The 15,308-nt window shown below is 35.0% G+C and overlaps 3 protein-coding genes and 1 non-coding gene across 7 annotated transcripts; 2 read left to right on the forward strand and 2 right to left on the reverse strand.

Annotated features, from left to right (window-relative positions):
* The first annotated feature begins 549 nt into the window (after positions 1-549).
* Positions 550-5,203, forward strand: Ythdc1 (YTH domain containing 1). Of its 4 annotated transcripts, none has more exons than XM_018521107.1 (7): positions 550-1,503; positions 1,591-1,985; positions 2,473-2,689; positions 2,809-3,013; positions 4,086-4,350; positions 4,637-4,780; positions 4,871-5,203. In XM_018521107.1, the coding sequence occupies exons 2-7, from the start codon at positions 1,636-1,638 to the stop codon at positions 5,043-5,045; spliced, it is 1,356 nt and encodes a 451-aa protein (XP_018376609.1). In that variant the 5' UTR covers positions 550-1,503; positions 1,591-1,635; the 3' UTR covers positions 5,046-5,203. The 4 variants fall into 4 exon arrangements, with proteins under 4 accessions (XP_018376609.1, XP_018376611.1, XP_018376610.1 ...); XM_018521109.1 differs by having other exon boundaries at positions 550-1,492; XM_018521108.1 differs by having other exon boundaries at positions 550-783.
* A 1,273-nt stretch (positions 5,204-6,476) lies between these two features.
* Positions 6,477-9,251, forward strand: LOC108769881 (carbohydrate sulfotransferase 11). Its single transcript, XM_018521112.1, has 5 exons — positions 6,477-6,761; positions 7,226-7,422; positions 7,753-7,872; positions 8,558-8,701; positions 8,796-9,251. Exons 1-5 carry the CDS (start codon positions 6,522-6,524, stop codon positions 9,178-9,180), a joined length of 1,086 nt encoding a protein of 361 aa, XP_018376614.1. The 5' UTR covers positions 6,477-6,521; the 3' UTR covers positions 9,181-9,251.
* Positions 6,874-6,945, reverse strand: TRNAD-GUC (transfer RNA aspartic acid (anticodon GUC)). The gene has a single exon. It is a non-coding gene; the product is annotated as a tRNA-Asp (tRNA).
* A 523-nt stretch (positions 9,252-9,774) lies between the features above and the next one.
* On the reverse strand, positions 9,775-14,553 carry Uba2 (Ubiquitin-like activating enzyme 2). Its single transcript, XM_018521085.1, has 8 exons — positions 14,379-14,553; positions 13,436-13,590; positions 13,063-13,350; positions 12,841-12,908; positions 11,858-12,076; positions 11,528-11,785; positions 10,263-10,855; positions 9,775-10,150 (listed from the first exon to the last, which is right to left on the reverse strand). Exons 1-8 carry the CDS (start codon positions 14,520-14,522, stop codon positions 9,911-9,913), a joined length of 1,965 nt encoding a protein of 654 aa, XP_018376587.1. The 5' UTR covers positions 14,523-14,553; the 3' UTR covers positions 9,775-9,910.
* Between the last annotated feature and the right edge of the window lie 755 nt (positions 14,554-15,308).

The following is a 15,308-nucleotide window of genomic DNA, read 5'->3' on the forward strand; positions in this document are numbered from 1 at the left end:
TGTGAGTGGCTTGTGTCCAATTGAGCCGTGTCCAACTGGGTGCGACCCACTTGCATAGTCGCATAAACTATGCATAAAGAAAATCATCCAATCGTAGTTTACATTTGTCTATATGACAGAAATGTGATTGGATAATTTTCTTTATGCATATGGTTATGCGTCTCTGCAAGTTTGTGTGGAATGAACCTTAGCACTGAAAATCTTGGCGTGTTCTTTTGAACTTGCACTATTCAGTGCAACCCATGGAACTCGTCCAGTGTTGGTGTGAACCGAGTGCGCACTGGTGCGCACTAACTTTTGCCCAATCGAAAACGCTATAAGGCACTATAAACGTGAGTATTCGCATCCGCCATTTTTACTCCTATTCCCACTCTCTTGCTCCTTTTCTTAATTCCTTGCTCTCTCTCCTAAACTAAGAGGCTAAACTAAGAAGATTGAAGAGAGAAGAGAGGTTGAAAAGAGAACAAACAGTGGGGAAAGGAGTAAAAATGGAGGACGAATGGAAAATGACGAACAAATCTATTACAGTCGTGAGAGAAAACGGGGTTTATTGATTCGGAGGGTATACGTCACAACGATGGTCGACAATGGACGCTGTGACTCGTGAACGATCCGTCCGCGAGCGATTGTTTATCATCGCCTCGTTGTCGTAGTTATTTCAACGTTGTTAATTCGTGCTGCTGCAAAGTCGGGAACCGTGCGTGCCGGTGCTGTGATCGCGTCGGACAATTCCCGAGCGTGCTTCGGTGTGAAGTGTATCAGTGAAGGGACAAAGGGTGTCACGTAAGTGTGTGCCGAGCCCTCGGGAGGACTCGTCAGAAAAAAAGAAACGAAAAAATATTGCGAGAACTTTCGAGGAAAAGAGAGAGAGAGCATATAACGACAAGAATTCTGTATTTAGTGGTTTAAACTGCACTTTGCGACGAACTTTTCTAGATATATTAAAAATAAAAAAAGAGCGCAAAAAAAAAAGAAAGAAAAAAAGAGGAGTAAGACCGACTAAACATTCTCCCGACGGACTCTTGACGTGTTTGACGTAAAGTAAAAACGGTTGTCACGCTGTAAGATCTGTCCATAAGTAAACCTCTGCTTGCGGAAGGAGTGTGCATAGAGGATAAATAACTAGGACGAGGCGATCCGGATTAAAAAAAAAAGTTTCTCCGTGCTTTCAGAGACTCCATAGAACCGGCGTCCTCTGTGCGAGTTTGCTCTGTGTTACCGCAAAAAAAAAAAAAAAATGTTGCCATAATAATCTCAAGGACTGTTCATAAAAAAAAGTCGTAGTTTATATTCCGTCCAGATCCTCCGGTCGGCCGAGCTCTTCGAAATCGTGCCCGAGTCCGGCCATGTGTCCCTGTCGGTTTGTGTTAGGCGTAGCCGCTTTAACAGAGAGTATTCGGGACAGTGTGGACTTTCCGCTCGATTCGGAATCCCCGAACTATTCTCGCTGTACACTATATAGTCCCTTGCTACCGCATTATTGTCGTAAGATGTACGAGAAACGTTACGATACGTCGTTCCTCAAGAGTTGCAAGTCTCTGCGTAGTTCAGTGAATCATAATAATAAGCCTTCCTGTCTGTACATTGCAGGACGCCTGAATCGGCGACAGCGGGGAACAATCCGGGCAGTTGACCATGGACAGCAACACGGATGGCGACAACCTGAATCTCAGCTCTGGCGAGAACGACAACGGCGACGAACTACGGATCGCCGCGGACGAGACGTATGACACCCGCAGCGAGGTCTCCTCCAGCAGCTCCAACTCCGACAGCTCCACTACCCATCCCACCATCAGTTCAGTCTCAAGCAAGTCCTCGCGTGGTGACAATAAGCGCAGCAGAAGGAACAGGAGCAAACGAGGCAGATCCAGGGACTCCAAGTCGTCCAGTCCTGAGCCGAAGCGGGCTAGGTCCAAGGACAGCAAAGGCACTACCAAGAACTACGACTACACTACCAAGTTGAATTATTTGTTTAGAGATGCAAGGTTCGATGAGTTGATGGATTTTTAATGGACTATAGGGTATCCCAAACTTTCCATGCCCATTAATAGCAGGTGCCTGAGATCATTTTGAGATAAAAATCTTGATAAAATGTCGAGGCTACTATAGTTTTTAAATGAGAAAGGTTTAAAGTCAGTCAATTTTGAACTGTCCAAAATTCTCGATCGTGCTCTGACATGGCACATTATATAGCAATAAAGATTTTTAGAAGAATAGAAGAGAATAGAATTGATACTTGAAAATATCTTCATTATTGTTAATGTTTGAAAAATTATGTGTATAGCTTTGATTTTAATATTAGGATTTTTGTCTTGAAATTATCTCAGGAATCTGCTACTAACGTATGTCACACAAAGTTTGGGACACTTTGTAAATTATATATTGTTTATTAAAAATATATTAACTCGGACATATATTTTTGATTGACTATCTAAATCTGGAACGTAAATATTTCCGAGCCTCTTTTCTCAGATTTTTCATCATCAAGTCTAATAATGCTGAGAACGTGACACTGTCTAAAGCCAAAGGAGTATGGAGCACACTGCCGCAAAATGAAGCAAATCTTAATCAAGCCTACAGGGAATCGCGAAATGTTTTGCTGGTATTTTCTGTGAAGGAATCGGGCAAGTTCGCTGGCTTTGCGAGACTTTGTACAGAATCGAGACGAGATGCTGGTCCAGTCTCTTGGGTATGTAAATAAAATATAACGATATAATATTGATTTCAACATTGATTACATTCTTGTTAATTAAATAGGTCTTAAGACAGGGGGAACAATGTCATGAATTTGCAATGAATGCATTTCAGGTTTTACCTCCTGGCTTGTCAGCAAAGGCTTTAGGTGGCGTATTTAAAGTTGACTGGATCTGCAGGAAGGAATTGCCTTTTACTGCTACGTTACACTTGTACAATCCTTGGAATGACGGTAAACAAGTCAAGATCGGTCGAGACGGCCAGGAAATCGAACCCAGAGTCGCTGAAGAATTGTGCAGATTATTTCCAGAAGACGAAGGTATCTATTAATATACGAGAACATTACATCTTAATAAATAATATTAATAAAATATAAGGATTTATTAAATCTTATTTTATATGTGTGTTTATAAATTATATATAAATGTATTTGGTTCGAGCAAGCTCGAATACGTTAAAGACAGCCAATTTGTTTAAATAACGCGCCGCAAGCGCAATTTTTTATTTTACGTTCAACGCGACAGCGCATGATCGAGAGCGCGATCAGCTAGGCAGGCTCTTTTGAACGTCCTTTTTTCGTTTTTCTCCTCCTATTCTCTTAGTAACAACAACAGATTTATCACGCATATTGAATAGAAAGAATCCGAAGACCTTGATATCGATTTCTCATGCTACTTTAAATATTTACCGTCCATATCAATTAAGGCGACTCAAGGTAAGAGCGTCAAAACTCCTATCTGCTTCTTACTGCACAGAACAAATTTAAGACGTGTCTCTAGTCATACACGAATCCATGATTCCTTGTTTGCCTGACAAACAGTCTCGGGTGGTAGCACCTATTGATGGTAGCGACCCACCGCCCAATGATCTGACTCGGACAGAATTACTTGACGATATGCTCTGAGTAATCAAACAACTTCTTTCTTATGGGGCCTAATGATCGACTCAGGCGAACTTCCCATTTTCATTATTGGCGAACTTGATGATCGGCTCAGGTTTCACGCTGTGCGAGGATTTAGGATTTACACCCCTCCTCATCTGCTTTTCCTTTAGTTCTTTCTTTTGCCATTTATTTCAACATAATAATACATCCTTTTTCAAGTCTATCAATAAGGTTCAAGAGTGAATCAAAGTCAGAATCGGACACACCATGCTGTCAAAATAAATCAATTTCTAATTTTGTCAAAACCTTAATTAGTTGTATTATTATATTTTGTATTTGAGTTACATTAAAATTTTAAATATTGTAAAATAAATTTTCTGTCTCGCCTTCAAAGCGCGCTTTCGCTGAGCTAACCTTTCATTTCCGTTCTTAAACGAACATATTTTTTTATGTATTTATTATTTTGTATTAATAAATCATGTGGCATAAATATTATTCGTGTTTACAGGAATCGAAATGACGCCTATCTTGCGAAAATCCAAGGAAGCAGGGAAACACGTTGTAAAATCAACGCGTTATCGCGATAAAAGACCTATAGGCAGTTTTAGATTTTTACGAAGAGGTGGACGAGGGCGCAAATTATTCTTGACCTCGAGATCACGTTTAGCATCACTGGCCAGATCTCAGGATGTTACAGGAAATCATAGGAGTTCCAGGGATCATTCTTATCGGTACACGCCATGGTTTAATCGAGGCGATTCACCTTACACAAAGTACGATTATTTAATATCGATCATCATGGCATTTAAAATTACACGATATAGACATGAGGTTAAATTTACTGTTGTAATGTATATACATAATTCACACTGCAAAATTACTAAAATTGGTGTTTTATCAAAGACGAATACAAATTCTCACGATTTGTAAAAAGACGCTTATTATGGCTATGTTCTAAAATTCACCAGTGCTGAAAATGTATAGTATACGTAACGTAAACTTTTCAGCGCTGGCAGTGAATTTTGGAACATAGCTTACATATAATTAATTTTCTTTTAGGGGTTACGGAACTGGATTGGGTGTTGCTGCGGTTGCAGAAGCTTATGTGGCAGATTACATGCGTACTATGCAACATCAATTGCCTCCATTACCGCCTTATCCACATCCATACGATAATTTGCCACCACCACCCCCACCTCCACGGTAAGTAGTAAAAATTTTATTGGCATAAATCAAACGAGGGGGTGTTTTCCTATCAGGGACATAAGATTAAATGGGAATGCTCTTTTTCAGATATTACGATGGTCTACCATTGCCTCCAGATTACAACGCTACAGTGTCGGCACTAGAGAAACGTAGCTACGAAAGGAGTGTCGATGAATTCCTATGGAGGACAGCCAGTCGTCACAGTCGGCACAGCAATCATCGTTCTTCTCGCGACCATCACAGATATAGAGATCGCAGATAAAGATCTCGACTTTAGTGTTCCCCTTGAAAATCCGTCGGTTCCCAAATCCTTCATTAGTAATGATAGAATTGGAGATGGAATTTCATTGATGAAATTGATGAGAAATTGAGCTATAACATATCATTTATGTATATTTCACTTTGAGTACTTCTAAATAATACAACAAAAGTATATAAGATAAATATAATATATATATAATGTAATAACGTTATATATATATTATATGCGACAAACAAAATATATGTGTAATATCAATTATGTATTTATTAAAAATCTAAATAATTTAATATATAGCGTTAGAAATATAGATCAAATTTGTATATAAATTGAGTAAAAAAATTTAATTGAAATATTGAAATTGAGTTCTTAAGATTTTCGTGAAAAACTGGGAATCGGCGGATTCGATTATATAAACATTACTATAAAGGCAATTTTAATCGATGACGTTTAATTGTCATTAACTATGAAACCGCGTAACTATAGCGCGATTCCAAACATTCTCGCTGTTATAAAATAACAGATTAATTAAGTTTTTGTATCATTGAGTATTGAAATTACAATTTACTGACTGTCCAACATTTTTCGCAATCACGTGAACGAAATGCAATAATATTGAAATATTTCGCCAATCAAAAAAAAAAAAAAGGAATTAATTCAAATATATAATGATAAAGTGATATTTGTGTCCTTTTATTATTTTTTTTTCTTAAACCACAATTTATACACCGCATATTGATGCGAAATAATTCTTTTGGAATGGGCAGATTGAATTAATTTGAGATCAATTCACTTTTCAATTTAACTTCAGTAGAATTGCTTTCAATTCAGTGTGTGATATCCCATTTATATATACTTAATGAAATTCAGGATTATGATCTCCATTTTATAAATCGGCTGTAATTTTGCAAAATAATTCTCTTATTCTATTCTTTTACTATTCGAGTTGTCTATATTAGAGGGAAAGAATAAAATGAAAAACAGAACACTCGATTAGAATAAGAATGGAGATTAGACTAAGGAAATTTCATAAGCGTCCTATGACCTCACAAATCGAAAATGTGTGTTTTTGTAAACAACAGTTTTTAATAACCTAACACATAAAAATCATAAACATCATTGTATCATCTTATTATGTAAACCTTTTTTTAATAAACAATTCGAGAGGAATGTCTAAACGAAATCAGGAAATCAGCAAACGATAAGAAATATCACACGCCTACACGAAACGGGTATTTTCAAGCAGATATATTTCAACTTGTATTTCTAGTCCTGACGGAAGACAGAAGTGCGGAAAGATTCCAATGTGCTGCAATTTAGACATCAAAGATTAATTCTAATCTCCATAAATTTTTATTATAAAGTTTGAAAGGATTCAAGTGGTGTTTTACATAAATTTTGATAAAATGGAAATGTGTCGCAGTTTATGACTATTGTAAAACTGTAAATTATAACTCTCTTCGCGATATTCAATTCATTATGTCCGTTAAAACGCAATTTTTCAAATATAGTTTGTGCATGGTGTTGTACTTTCTTGTTTGCATAATTTTAATTAAAACTAGAAGAAGCTGCGACGTAAAAGAAACGGTAGGCGTGACGATCAAGCATCAGCCGCAAACGCCCCACTTTTCGACTTCAGATAGGATAAATAAGAATGTCGAGTCGGAGATCAACATATTGCGGAGAGACGAATTAGAGGGTGGAACCATCGACCTACAGGTATATTTCTCTGAGAACTCAAATAAGTATTTATGTAAGAGAAAAAAATGGAACTAAAAATAAGTAGAGATCTGAAATCTTAAATAAATATACAATAGAATGAAAAAAAAATCTCCTCGACGGGGAATCGAACCCCGGTCTCCCGCGTGACAGGCGGGGATACTAACCACTATACTATCGAGGAAGAGATACAAGGAGCTTGAAAAATGTAGTACTAAAAGTAAATGAACTCAAAATACAACTTAATCGCTTTGTGCGTAATTTAAAAAAATTTTCAATCATTCCGAATTTTTATCATCAAAATAAATATTTTTTTAATTCTGAAAATTATTTAAATTTAATATAAAAGTTTTTAAAATAATTTTTTTAAAATAATATTTGATTCTATTCCATTTTTTTCGATTATCAATTTATTTTACACATAGATAAAAATAATTTTGCTTACAAAAATTTGAATTGAACAGAAAAGCGCGACTCTACTTCAACAGATATCGAACGTCTGCGCGAAGTACAAACTGAGGACTCCTCTTGTCAAAAGGCATTTTTTATACAATGCCGAACATAAGTCGTTATATTGTTGGATTCGCAAGGTCGCGTCCACCAGTTTCACTAAATTATTTTCCGACATGAGCAACCGACAAGTCGACCATGATCTTTACAAGTAATTACTATTAATTATAATTAAATACTTACACCTAATATATTCATTATCAGATATTATTCTGATTGTGAACGCGAGCGTGGCATGGCAGACCAGATGGTAGCGTACTGATCTATCATGCCAGAAGTCTCGGATTCCTGGTAGGAACCAAAATATTTCTCCTTAATATATAAATTCAGAAAATTTTACTTTATTTTCTATGTAATTTATTATCTTAATTTATATGATAATTATATGTTAAGTTTTTTATTTCAACAAACATATTTTTTCATCTTATTTCGATGAAATGACTAAACTAATAATGTACAAAATGTTAATTTGCATTTGTAGAGAAGTGGACTTTCTATCGCCGGAAAGTTTGAAAGACCTGCAGCGTTTTGCTAGCAATAATACAATCTTCAAATTGCTTATAGTCAGACATCCGTTTCAACGGCTCATCTCATCATACCGGTAATTAATCTTGTTATGAAAAATACACTGAAGCAATACTTTCATGATGTTCAGCAAAATCTGACTAGTCAATTCAAGGATAATTCCAGGACATTCCATGTAAAAATTTTGGTTTTTCCAAGATTTATCTTATCGATTAATTTTCATTATTTAATTAATTTTCATCGATTTGCACAATATTATATCTAAGTCAGGATTCTATACGAATGAATTAAAACACTAACAAATTTGAAACAATATTATTTATTGTTTTATAAATAATATTAAACGAATATTCAACACAAACTATGTTCTATTTGAGACATCAAATTCAAGTTTCTCATTTTTTATTGGTAATTTAAATTGCAAGGACTTATACCCAAACACAATTTTTCTTCTTATTTTTTCTTTTTTCACGCTGATTTTTTTAGAATGAAAGAATGTTAAATTCCAGGCAAGTCCTGAAATTTCAGAGGTTTTCCAGAAATTTTCCAGAATATATAAAATTCGAGTATAATTCCAGGATATTTCAAAGATATTCAAGAAGCGCTGGACACCATGACTTTAAATCGATAACTAATTTTCACAAATCGAAGAAAGAAAATACAAATTTTGTTATTTCATCATAATTTCAATTCACGCCAATTTATTCTGTAACGCCAAAATTAATCTCGATGAATAAATACTAATTCAAAATTATTTATAGAGATCGCATCGAAGACAACAGTAAGTACACCGCGCAATCCTGGCTCTATGCTCGCCAAATTCTCCATCTCTCGAGGCCAGAACTCTTTCGTTTCAATGCATCGGGCGGCAACATTCTGCAAAGAATATTCTTGGCAGACAGAAGGTATACAACAAATACTTGTATCTCTCATTTTCATATTCTATAATTAATTCATATAATATAGAATGTAGTACAAAATCCCTGTATCTCTCTGCAGATTGAAAGTGGTACCCAGCTTCCGAGAATTTCTAGAATGGTTGCTGAAGCAACCACTGGATCAGGATGACGTTCACTGGGCCCAATATCATACTCACTGCGCGGTTTGCAACGTGAGATACAATTTCGTCCTGAGGCTGGACGAATACACTTTCGGGGAAATCAATTACATCTTGACAAAATTGAAATTAGATAAAAATAACATCTACTTGCCTAGACTGCAGCGTACTCATAGCGGAATCACAAATTTTGACGTAGCATGCAAATACTTTCGCAACGTGACCACCAATATGGTCTTGCGGCTGTATAAAAGATACAAAGTCGACTTTGAGATGTATAATTATAAGTTAGATAAGTATTTGCACTGTGCAGGAGCAAAAAATTGACATGTGAAAAGATCATAAAGCAGTAATATTTAACCGACAAATAATCTTTTTGATAAATAATATTTTTTGAACACGCGATATTTTTTTGTAAACTGAATATATTCTGATTGATTTTTTTTTAAATAAATCTTCGTATTTTTATAAAATAAAGGAAATATAAATGCAAATATAAATTTTTTTTAGAAATTACAGCTTATTTAGAAATCATTAAATTATTGGAAACGCATGTATTATTAATTATAAAATTAAATTACTATGGATGATTTATTACATAAAAATTCTAGATTACAATGACGAAGTCAGAATATTAATCAATAAAACATCTTAGTATAAGAAAAAAAACGATCTATTTTTTTACTAATCAAGATAATGACAATAATAATGATAATATGATGATACGTTACAGAATATATATTCCATCAATATACAAAATTAAATTAACTGTTAATATGGAACACGTATGTCACTAATAGGAAAAAATGAACTTTTTTTCACTCTTTCACATATATATAAATTACACTATATTTAAAAATAATTCAAACTTTTGCATATAATTTTTGCACAAATGTCTTACAGTTTTATTTTATTCTCTTTTATTCTCTTCAAAATCTTTCTTTGTTATTTTCTATCTCTTTATTTTTCGTTTCGATTGGAACTTCAAATGCTTTCGGGTTCTTTCGTTTTCAAATGAATTTCTCTTTCTTTTGAAGCTCATCTGTTACTTTCAGAGTTAATCGTTATTATCGTCACACACTATCAAGCAATCACCATCATCGGAAAGCTTCCGTTTCCTCAACGTTAATTTATTCAGTTCGGTTGAATTGTCATGAATTACGTCGTCGTTACTGATAATGCAAATATCGTCACTGTCATCATCATTATCAACTTCTATCTTACGTTTCTTAGCTGCAACTTCAGTTTCGGTTTCATTTTTGCGCTTCTTAGCTACCTCCGACGTTTCAATCACATTCTGCAAGAATATATTTTTTTAGCAAATAAATAAATAACAGAGTAACCGAGAGAGAGAGAGAGAGAGAGAGAGAGAGAGAGAGAGAGAGAGAAACATTTCCCTAAGTACTCACCTGTCCATTAGAGCTGGAAGACTTCTCCGTTTTCTCTTCTTCGTTTTCCTTTGGTTGAAGCGCGTTCTTATCTGCCAATATTAAAAATTGCGGGCTATCGTCCTTTGGACCAGGTTTCTCTCGGTAAACTATAAAGACGGTCAGTGAATAATTTTGCTGAAAGTCGTCAACTTTGAGAATCGTTCCATTTCTGATCCCCAGCTCCTCCAGTTTCTTATCGTTGTTGCCTTCCGTTTCACCTTCCTCGCTGCTAATGACAACAGAACCGGTTCCATCGATCATTACATCGGGGGCAATCATGTTGAGTCTGTTCTTAAGCACTAGCTCCTCCAGTTCTTTAATAGTCATGCTGGAGGTGTCAACTGCCAACGTAGCCTGCGGAGTAGGTGCACAAACATAACACTGTGGATTGGGTGGATTCACTGCCTTTTCTGGAACCAGTAGTTGATTGCGATGATTCATCTTCAAGCGCAAATAGACAGATTTACAGGCTCGTAGATTGTTCTCGAGGACCCGGAAGGCATGAAGGACCACCATGCCCGCAATGATAGCATTGGTGGTGGCAATCGCTGGAATTATGTTGCCAGCCATTGCTAAGGAACAAAGAGATAGAGCAGAATTAAAGATTTTACGAACAGTAATTGAACAATTTGAATAAATTTCATGTTCAAAAAATAAGACACACACAGGTACACTTCAGATCAAAAGTTTGGAAACATTTTTTGAAAGTTGACATTTTTGGGACTTCTTATCCATAACATTAAATTAATTTTTAGATTCTAACTTATTAAATCTAAAGAATTAGTTTAAAAACCACATTGTTATATATTAAGTCTAAAGAATTATTTAAAAAACTACATTGTTACAGATATTTGAATATTTAATCCCAAAAATGTCAATTTTTTAAAAATGATAAAAAATTGTTTACTTGCAGTGTACATTGTATAGAACTAGCTTTGTGCTTACAACTTTGAATATAACTTTATTATTGTATTAGGTATCGCAGGAAGTTCGTGTCGTTTTTTCAAGAGATGTTTATAAGGGAAAAAATGATACGAACTTTCCGCGGTACCTAATATATAACTTTGAAAAGAAAAAACGAGATGCTGAGTGACGCTTCGTGCGACCGACTCTTTCCGGATTCGAACCTCATTCTATATATACTTTGAATTTAAATTGAAGATTGTGAGAGTATAATGTGAACAGAAACACATTCCGGGAACTTATTTCAAGAAAGATACAGATTAAACAGAACTGTTACTGACATTTGATATCAAATCTACTTTTCTGAGGAATTCCAAAGATGTGCGCGCGAATATTGGCACACGCAGCAACGAAATCCATAGCATGTTGATCGTCTTTATCCCAAACCAAATGATTGCCTGGTGATTTTTCTTGAGAAAACTTCAATGTTTGGCTCAAAGTCTTCATCGATTCTGCAAGAATTGAGCCACACTTGGAAATGCTCCATCGTTGCTGGTCCTTCAGTCCAGGCTGATTGATCTCTTTACTGCATCCAGCCACTTCAAGAAAATAATACATTATTTTCATTGAGAAAATTGAGAAGAAGATATTTGTGTAGGACAGTAACAAACCTCCATCTGGCAGTTCCCTCCATTTCAATGGCGTTGGAGGTCGGCGCTTTTTCCACAAATTGTCCATGCTCAGCAGATACTTGATGTCATCATGGAAGAGCTTCGTGAATAGTTTTTCTGGGTCATAGTCGCAAGATTGGGCCCAAGCTCGTGTGGAAATCCTATCGATATTGCCTTTATCGTTGGATTCAGCTTGCAAAGCCTCTTCCCCTGCTGTATCTACAATATTAAAATACTACATTAGTAGAGGAAAAGGTGATAATGTGAGCCTCCCACTTATAATTATGTTACAATTAACACTATTTCTTGTAAAAGATTTTAATTTAGTTTTAGATATCGAAATTGTCAAATAATCGCCACAACACTGGCACAATTCTTTTTTGCTGACTTGATGTTGATCTATTGTAAAATATATTAAAGTTTTTGTATGATTTTTAATGTCAAATTTAATGTAGTTGAAGTTCGTAAGTAATATGCCTGGTTTATAGCCTAAAATCCTAAAATTAAACCAATGAAATACAGATTTCAATTAGGATCAATTAAGACTGGTAACCCTGTTAGTTGAATTTTAGGATTTTAGAGTTAAGACCGAAGCATAAATCAAGCATTCAGCTTATACTCTAAGTTAATTCTTAAGGTGCTATTATGCTATTTTGAAATCAATAAATAATCATTTGATATATCATTAACTTGAATATAACTAATAATAATTACATAAAAAAATAAAATGGGAACCCATATTACCACCTTCTTTTCTACTATTATATTTTGCTATCAATTATAACTTCTAACAATAATAATTTATTACTGATCAAATAATAGAAAATAAAATAAGAAATTTAATAGTTAAAAAACATTAAAAATATTTTGTATAAATCTTTGATAAAACCATCACAATAAAATACACTAATTGCATTAATTATTATTAATTATTAGTGTTATAATTATAAATTATGCCAAATATTATAGTAATTTTGTAATACCAGCTGCTTCAGGATCTGCAGTATCCGGAGAAACATCTTGATCAGGATCTTCTTCTCCAAATAATTGACTGTAACATTAAAATAAATCAATTAAGAATTATTGTCCATAAAATTCATTTTTAATAATATAAATAAAAATTCAATTAAATTTATACATTTTAATTAGTTCAATACACAATCAATAAAATATCTTTTTAACGTAAATTGTTTTGTAATGATTACTTGAAGAGATGTTTAGCCCAAACAATGCAATGAATGGGCTCGCTGGGAGTGTTGCGGATGGTACAGCCAGGATAAGTCTTTTGCGCAGCTTTAGGCGTACATTCGTAGCATTGGCTCATGCCTTTCTTGATAAGTTCGACTTGACCTTCATAACCCGCAGTGCCAGATTCGATCAATGGTACATCTGCTGCCAGACACATACGATTCACATGGTTTCTGGCTGCTCTATTGTCAAGAGCATTTAAAACCACTGTAAACCTTTTGAAAAAAGTTAAGCCAAATTCCGAACTGTAAACATACAAAGTTTTAGAACATCGAATAAATACGGTGTCAGCATTACTGCAAGCAAAACAAGGCATTAAAATAAACTTACGACGTAATACTGTCGTGATAGTGCATCACTTTGACATCTGGATTAAATGTCAATGCCGTTTCACATGCTATACTGGCTTTTGATTTTCCCACGTGTTTTTTTTGAAACAGGAACTGCCTGTTTAAGTTGCTGACGTCTATTGTGTCCAAATCAATCTGAAAAATAATGATTAATTGAGAACAATCTGAAGATAATATTATAATAACAAAATCATAGTCAAATATTATCCTTGTATTCAACTGTGATTGGTCAATTCTTACAACTTATGCTTATACAATTGTAGAATGAGCTTAAGGAACTCAATATGTTGGATTTGTTGGCTTACGTTATGACCTTACGATTTCTATCTTTAATACTTTCATAGACTTTCTTTTTATATGTGAAATATAATTAAATAACAAAACATCAATAATGAAATAATTTAATTGAAAAACATATATGATAAGGAAACACAAATTACAATTATAAAATAAACATTAAAACAAATCAATTAGTTAGAAACGAATAAGAAAATAATTAACATAAAAGAAAAGATGGAGAAAAAAGAAATTAAAGGAGAGTTTTTAATTTATTGATTGATCAATCGCATTGTGTCAAATGTAACTTTATGAAGTTGCATTTTGCACATAACGCGATCAATCAATTGATAAATTGAAAAACTCGTCTTAATTTAATAGAAGCATTCTTATCCTGCGAATATATAAATATTTGTAATACATTCATTATTCAAAACAATGAAATGTGTTAATATTATTAATATAAAAAGAACAAAAAAAGAATACTTTATATTTATTATCGTTAATGTGAATATAAATCGAGGGTTTTTTTTCCCACGATGGTGGAATTCGATGTATTTGCGCCTTCAACCCCACCATGAGGTTACACGACGCAGTGTGTGAATCGTTCAAAAGTGAGGTTACGTTAACAAGAAAATTATACTTACAATTTCAATATCGGCAAATCCCGACATAACCAGGTTTTTGAGGATCTCGCAGCCGATACCGCCGGCGCCGACAACTAGTACTTTGCTACGTAAAATTGCATCGCGTAATTCCTCACGGAACACACCATTTATAGTCGTCGCCATCTTGCCACTTGCTAGTGACCAACTGAAATCACTTTACAGCACAGCGACCGGCGTCGCGACTCGCGATCCGCCGCACCAATTCCGAAGCCACGTCCCGAACGCGGCAATGGTCGCGTTCAGCAGACTCATGGTACGTTTCCACTGAGCGCGTCAAGCTGGATTTTCATTTGACGCTAGACGCTCATTTTCAGTGTCAAAACAGGTCACGTGATCAAAATTGACGAATACCAAGCGTCAATTTTGATCACGTGACCTGTTTTGACGCTGAAAATGAACGTCTAGCGTCAAATGAAAATCCAGCCTCACGCGTCGCGACGTCCATGGCGTCACGACGCGACGCGAAAAGGTAAATTTTCACGGGCTGTTCAAACCGGCTGTTTCAGCGACAAAAAGAATCACGTGGTCAAAATTGACGAATATCAAATGTCCATTATGATCCCGTGATCCTTTTTGTCGCTAATAGCGTATTTCACTGGCAGAGCTGGTGCGCACTCAGTGCACTTTAAAGCTGTTGTACACAAATCGACATAAAAATGTATTAGCGTTTTCGATTTGGCAAAAGTTAGTGCGCACCAGTGCGCACTCAGTTCACACACACACTGGACGAGTTCCATGGGTTGCACTGAATAGTGCAAGTTCAAAAGAATACGCCAAGAATTTCAGTGCTAAAGCTGAAACTCATTTTTGTTCACTTTGAAGCAATGTTCAACAAAATGTTACAAAACCACAGTAAAAGATATTAAGAGTAGGGACAAGACCCCGTTTTCAATTCAACTGCGCAGATTT

Source organism: Trachymyrmex cornetzi, unplaced genomic scaffold (assembly GCF_001594075.2).
Source record: "Trachymyrmex cornetzi isolate Tcor2-1 unplaced genomic scaffold, Tcor1.1 scaffold961, whole genome shotgun sequence".
NCBI classification, from domain to species: domain Eukaryota; kingdom Metazoa; phylum Arthropoda; class Insecta; order Hymenoptera; family Formicidae; genus Trachymyrmex; species Trachymyrmex cornetzi.

Coding starts and splice junctions, on each gene's coding strand:
- LOC108769881 (XM_018521112.1), top strand. CDS start 6,522: ATGTCCGTTAAAACGCAATTTTTCAAATATAGTTTGTGCATGGTGTTG. Junction 7,873..8,557: donor CGGCTCATCTCATCATACCG/GTAATTAATCTT, acceptor AATTATTTATAG/AGATCGCATCGAAGACAACA. Junction 8,702..8,795: donor ATATTCTTGGCAGACAGAAG/GTATACAACAAA, acceptor ATCTCTCTGCAG/ATTGAAAGTGGTACCCAGCT.
- Ythdc1 (XM_018521107.1), top strand. CDS start 1,636: ATGGACAGCAACACGGATGGCGACAACCTGAATCTCAGCTCTGGCGAG. Junction 2,690..2,808: donor ATGCTGGTCCAGTCTCTTGG/GTATGTAAATAA, acceptor AATGCATTTCAG/GTTTTACCTCCTGGCTTGTC. Junction 4,351..4,636: donor GGCGATTCACCTTACACAAA/GTACGATTATTT, acceptor ATTTTCTTTTAG/GGGTTACGGAACTGGATTGG.
- Uba2 (XM_018521085.1), bottom strand. CDS start 14,522: ATGGCGACGACTATAAATGGTGTGTTCCGTGAGGAATTACGCGATGCA. Junction 13,591..14,378: donor GATTTGCCGATATTGAAATT/GTAAGTATAATT, acceptor ATTATTTTTCAG/ATTGATTTGGACACAATAGA. Junction 10,151..10,262: donor CTTCCAGCTCTAATGGACAG/GTGAGTACTTAG, acceptor ATATTCTTGCAG/AATGTGATTGAAACGTCGGA.